The 6,277-nt window shown below is 54.9% G+C and overlaps 1 protein-coding gene across 1 annotated transcript in view; it reads left to right on the forward strand.

Moving 5' to 3' along the window:
* Nucleotides 1–5,728, forward strand: part of LOC113210046 (ATP-binding cassette sub-family G member 4-like) — a 20,836-nt gene extending 15,108 nt beyond the window's left edge. Inside the window, exons 2-6 of the mRNA XM_052272793.1 lie at nucleotides 2,404–2,960; nucleotides 3,048–3,361; nucleotides 3,443–3,611; nucleotides 3,923–4,179; nucleotides 4,268–5,728. Of these exons, the coding sequence (XP_052128753.1) occupies nucleotides 2,404–2,960; nucleotides 3,048–3,361; nucleotides 3,443–3,611; nucleotides 3,923–4,179; nucleotides 4,268–4,618 (1,648 nt within the window). The 3' untranslated portion in view covers nucleotides 4,619–5,728. The remainder of the gene's footprint in view (nucleotides 1–2,403; nucleotides 2,961–3,047; nucleotides 3,362–3,442; nucleotides 3,612–3,922; nucleotides 4,180–4,267) is intronic.
* Nucleotides 5,729–6,277: the final 549 nt, after the last annotated feature.

Genomic DNA, 6,277 nt, shown 5'->3' on the forward strand with positions numbered 1-6,277 from the left:
CCGGCGATGCAGGGCTGGGCACGAAAATACTCGCCTAGGGTCAGCGACTGGAATGCAAATCGGGGACTGAATGTTTTTAATTTTCAGAGACGTCTCTTATTTTCAAAAATACACAAATTTAACTGCGTGTTTTATTGTTATAGCCAGTAAGAATACTTGTGTCGCGTCAAAGTAGCCTCTCTCGAGCCGGGGGTGCATGTTGCCGCGACACATTGCATGGCAGCCGGGAGCTTTGTGCGAGAATCAGAGCCATCATCGTACAACGCGTCGATAGCAGATCGATGCTCTCGGTACGCGACATAGGTCGGCATAGGTCGGGGGTCGCGCGACGCACGATAATCACGGTAATGAAATTACTACTTGGCAGAGGGGGTCGCGTGGGCGGCGAGTTTGTGTGCAGTACGCCGTCCAACTGACTGAGAGACTCGGCGATTGCGGGGGGTGACTACTACTGCCCCCCCCCCCCCCCCGCGGGCCAACGCATATAGTCCGGCCGAGACCTTTTCGTCTCGAGGGCCCGGCCCCACTGGCCCCGTGGCTCCGTCGGCGTATATCGAACCACGAACAACCATGAGATGTCCGAAGGAAAGGCGGGTGAGGCCTCTTTGTCTTTATCGGAACCCTTCCTTTCCTGACAAACTAGCGCTGGCGAGTGTCTGCCCCTCCCCCTCTCTGTCTGTGCCTCTATGTCGTTCTCTCCAGTCCCACTCGCACCTACAAAAAACTTCAAGGGGGAAAAACTGTTGTTCGCGAATAAGGGACTTTGGGGTGTTTACGCGCTGTAACGGTCGCGCCGGTTGTGCCTTCGATGAAGCGACAAACGGATGTTCTGCTGAGGGTTTAGTTGCTCTGCCGACACCCCTCTCCGCCCCTCTCCGTCGCTGCTAAGGGGATTCCCCAGGGGGCAAAACATTGCGGAGGACACTACTCCTTCAAACCTGAAGGGCGGCACAAGGCCAGGGACTCGTATCATCCGCTGTTAGTGACACGCGTCGGCACTAAAAGCACCACGCGTGTGGCGCGTCGGTCACGAGGACAAGGGGCACTCGTAGAGGAAGGAGGGTGAAGGATGCCGCCTTCCGCGGTTGTTATATTGTGTCGTGCCCCCGCTGCAGCTGGCGGGACGCTACCGGCGCCAGGCGTGACGTACTGGAGTGACGTGAGGCGTGACGGGACTGACTGACTGGACGGCACAGTGTGACGTCGTCGGCCAAAGGCGGCGCTGCGCTGGCGCTGACCGACGCTGAGCGCAGCCATATCTGACGCGCTGAGAGTCTATAGTGGTAACGCTGCGGAAAAGGACACCAGCTCAGGAGACATGCTTTCTCTCGTCGGGAAGAAACCCCGACGTTTTGTTTCTGTGCGTCACCGGCGAGGGGGAGCTATCATATCATCAACCACGTAGAAAGCGGGGAGCAATGTGGAGCTCTCATCTGTCTCGTCGTAGCATTAGCTTTGACATTGGGGCGCACCTTTCTTAAACATCGGTGTTATCGAGAGTCTCACGCGTCACGCGGCGCCTAACACCCATAAAAATGATTAGCTATGGCGACCATCATAATTCAGGGAGCACCTTAAAATGTGGTCGATGCTACATTATTATGGTTGTGAGAACCAAAAATACAGTTACCATCACGTTGCCATTGTTTTCTCAACCATATATTATGGTGGTGCTCCCTGAGCCATTCTATGCTAATCATTTTTCTGAGTGAGGTATACCTGACGGAAGAATGCACAGTGTATCGCCTCGATACAGGAGTTTTTTGAGCAAATTGCCCCCACCCAGGCGCGGTTTTATGGGGGGGAAGGGGCGATCATCCCCCCCACCCACGCCCCCGTCGGCCAAAATCACCCCCTAGCAGGGTAGATAGGCAATTTGTCCAACAAAACCTCTGAGGTAGGCAACCCACTGCAAATCTCCCCCCACGTGTGACACGGGTGACACACCGCGATACCCCAGCGGACGCATCCGGCTTCAGCTGTGCACACCTGGCACACCCGGTTATCAGCTGCGATACAGGTCCGGGCCGCCGCAGGATCAGCATCAGGTGTCGGCACGCCCAACGCACCTGGCCTTTTATCTCTCACGAGGGGCCGAAAATGGCCGTCCTGGTGGAATGCAATGAGCGCGGGCGTTCAGAGGCGATGAGCAGAGCATGTCACGCTAAATAGGGGGAGGGGGGGGACTAGCCATGCGTCCCACAAAGCACGGAATTATGTTCTGCGCCATTGGCAGTGTGGAGAACAATTATTGGATCCCCTGCCCGCACCTGGGGAACATACAGGAGAACAAATCTTAGGCCATATCAGCCTTCCGAAATAAGGCCCAACACAACCAAGATTCTCTTGTCACAACTAACACCGGCCATATGGTAACGAATCGTGATTTTCTTGACCCCACAGATCCTCGGGCTTCCACGGACGACTTCTCGTCAACGGCTCCCCCCGGGACTCGCGCACCTTCCGGAGGCAGAGCGTGTACATCCAGCAGGACGCCTCCCTCCACCCGCAGCTCACCGTGTCCGAGGCCATGAACGTGGCCTCGGTGCTCAAGCTGGGTCGGCGGGGACCCGAGATCGACGAGGTGCTGTACTCGCTGGGGCTGCTGGAGCAGCGCGACACCATGACGTCGAGCCTGTCTGGCGGCCAGCTCAAGAGGCTGGCCACGGCCCTGGAGCTGCTCAGCAACCCCCCCGTCATGTTCTTCGACGAGCCCACCAGCGGCCTGGACTCGTCCACCACCAAGCAGTGCGTCGGCGTGCTACGCAGGCTGGCGCGCCAGGGCCGCACCGTGGTCTGCACGATCCACCAGCCGTCGGCCACCGTGTTCGAGATGCTGGACCAGCTGTACCTGGTGGTGGGCGGGCGCTGCGCCTACAGCGGCCACACCGCCAACCTCCTGCCGTACCTGGCCGGCCTGGGGCTCCGCTGCCCGCCCTACCACAACCCGGCGGACTACGGTGAGCTTCCCTGTGACCCGCACGAGTCGGAAGTCGGGGTTGACTTAATGTGTCGGGCCTAACCAAACGCTTTTGCATACCTTACAGCGCTCGAGGTCGCCGGCGGCGAGTACGGCGACTTCTCCGAGGAGCTGGTGAAGGCCAGCGACAACGGCCGCTGCGTCATGTGGACGACCACCTACACGGCTAAGCAGGCCCTCCCGGGGGTGGCGGGGACCTCGGCGGCGACGGACGCCGCGGGCAGGCTGTCCAGACAGAGCAGCTCGGTGGCGTCCTCGTCGTCGCAGTCCGAGGTGAAGCCCGGGCGGTGTAGTCGCCAGAAGCTCACGTACCCGACCACCTTTTGGCTGCAGCTGTACGTCCTCATCAAGAGGACCTTCCTCAAGGGCCTGCGCGACAGAGTGAGTTCATTGACTGCCCTCCAGTCGTCTCCACTAGGCTAGAAAGGGATAAGTTCTAAAACACTTCTCCTCTCCGTCCAGATGCTGTGCCACTCCCGCCTCTACATCCACCTCGTGGCCGGACTGCTCATCGGGGTGCTCTTCCTGGACATCGGCGGCGACGCGGCGCACGTCTTCCACAACTTCAGCCTTCTCTTCTTCTGCCTCATGTTTCTCATGTTCACCGCGCTGTCTGCCATGATCCTGGCCTGTGAGTATCGTCTCCGATCGGGCCGGCCGAGCGCTAGCAGGCAGCCCATCTAACGCGCTTGCCCACCAGCTGCCTACCTCGAGGGGTACTTACCTAAAAAAATTGATTTAAAAAATCAGCGTGCACCCTTCAAAAATTAGAAAACATCAATAGGGAAAAGAACAATTAAAAATAAAGAAAAAAACCCAACACGAATGAAGAAATAAAACAGAAAAATTGGTGTACGCTGGAATTAACAGAAAAGTACCTCCCGGCCTTCCTCGTCCACCCGCATCACACTCTCTCTCACACTGTCACTTGTCACTTTGCAGTTCCGCTGGAGATGCCTATCATCGCCCGGGAGCACTTCAACCGCTGGTACTCGCTCAAGTCGTACTTCCTGGCGGTGACGATGGCGGACGTGCCGCTGCAGGGGGTGTGCGTGTGCGTGTACACGGCCGTGGTGTACTACATGACGGCGCAGCCCATGGAGCCGCTGCGCTTCCTGCAGTTCCTCCTCATCTGCGCCCTGGTCTCGTTCGTGGCGCAGAGCGTCGGCCTGCTGGTGGGCGCCGCCATGAAGGTGGAGGTAAGTGGTCACAGCACCCCTAATATTCACGAACTTCTGCTGTCGGCCAGGTGTTGTTACTGACCCTGTGTGGCCTCCTCCCTTGCAGCACGGAGTCATCTTTGGGCCGCTCGTCATCCTGCCCTTCACCATCTTCTCCGGCTACTTCGTGATCCAGCGCGACGCGCCCGCCAGCATGCAGTGGCTGTTCAAGGCGTCCTACCTCAAGTACGGCCTGTCCGGCTCCATGCTGGCCGTGTACGGCTACGGCCGCGCGCCGCTGGAGCGCTGCTCCGAGGACTACTGCCACTTCAAGCGACCAGACAAGTTCCTCCACGAGCTGGACCTGGACGAGGGCAACTACTGGCTGGACGCCGCCATCCTGTTCGCCATCGGCTCCGTCCTCAGACTGGGCGCCTACTTTGTGCTCAAGTTCCGACTGAGGCGCTTTCGACAGTAGGACCGGCAGTGACTAATGACTGTCTGAATGATAGTGAGTGTGTATGAGTGTGTGTTTGTGTGTGCGTGATTAAAATGTGCATTCAAAATATCATAAACAAAGAATCCACGGTGTGGTGACTTGATCAGGCTGTAATACCTCGGTGTCTTCAGATTTTAGTGGGAAGAGTCAGTCTGTATAGTGTATTTATTTTTGTACATGTAGTTAGTGAAATGTTTATGGAGGGTAATTAGGCTATGTGGCATTTTGTTAAGGTTCCTCGCCATTTTAAATCAAAATCCGTCTTTAGCGTGGATTTGTTTCTTTCGTTGTTCTTTCCGAACTTCTTTTGCATCAAAGGGAGTTTCGGTGCATTGCGTATTATTATACTTTACGAGTTGGATGCGTGTCTGTATCCTATTTAAAAACTGAATAGTATTTCGATGTCCGTGCTGACTTGACTGGAGAAGAATTGTCGCTCAAAACGCTTACACTTTCACGGATCTCACTTAGGTATCCAGCGATGCATACGACCTCGGCCCTTTTCGTGTGAGAGGGGGCCGGAGTGTCCAGTCGCAAAATGTGCCAGAGTAGAAATTACTTGAGGTAAATTTGATGACGGAGTTTAAGCGAAACTGAAGTCTTGTGTGCCTCTTCGGCCGTCACTGGGCAAACACAAACAAGAACTGTGTATGTATCTAGTTTCGCCTCGTTTGTGATACGTAGCTTAAGTACATGTTTTCGTGCATTTTATAACTGTCAGTGATATATGGTATATTCCAGAGTGCCTAACAGATTCTGTCTGAATCTATTCGAATTACTCACGAAACCGTAAAGTTATCGTTAAGTTCTTTCACTAAAAAAACCAAAGAGGATTTCATATCAAGATTCATGGAGGGTTCTGAACACCAGTACAGAATACATTTTATTATTAGTTAATTAGGTTTACCCGTTCTTATTCTTGGCATTTGTATTGCTGTAATAATGATCATGTCATAGCAGTCATTTTGTGCCAGTGACTGGGTTGTAATTTTTTGGCTCTTGTCTGTAGTAAGTTTTTACTGTTATGTATTATGTTATATGCCATGTGATTTACAGATTTTATTATATTAAATATGATAATGGTCAGGATCAATGTTATTTCTTCTATGACGCCACTCCCCCCCCCCCACCTTACAGTTGTAACAAAAAGTGACGATCGTACACATTCGGCCTTTCCCCCGCTCAGCTATCCGAAAAGTTTACCATTGCTAAGGCAATGTCACTTCGGTCCCGTCTTTGGCACTGTCCGAAAACCGACTATACGTGGCCACTCCTTCCCGAACTTTGGTACCCCCCATAGCTAAACTGCTTCAAACACGTTCCTTGGACCTATCGTCACGGGCGCAGGTGGGAAGGGGGTGGGGTTATTCCTGGCTATTCCATCCACACCCTTTCCACGTGGTGGTGTTCGTTCCCTTGTCACTGATACGACCACAGCTAGCTCACGAGGGCACACTCCAACACACATCTGTACCTATACGACGTGTGGAGTGCCTGCACTAGTGCCTGCACGTGCTCGCGCCCGCGGGCTGTCGCTAGCTGTAGCTAGCTGTAAGCGGGCCGCTGCACAGAGCGCCCCCAGCTGTGGTTGCCACGCGCGGCGCTCAGCCTGCAGGTGACGCACAGCGCGCGGGTGCG

This window comes from Frankliniella occidentalis, unplaced genomic scaffold, assembly GCF_000697945.3.
Source record: "Frankliniella occidentalis isolate FOCC.00 unplaced genomic scaffold, Focc_3.1 Scaffold225, whole genome shotgun sequence".
In the NCBI taxonomy this organism is placed as follows: domain Eukaryota; kingdom Metazoa; phylum Arthropoda; class Insecta; order Thysanoptera; family Thripidae; genus Frankliniella; species Frankliniella occidentalis.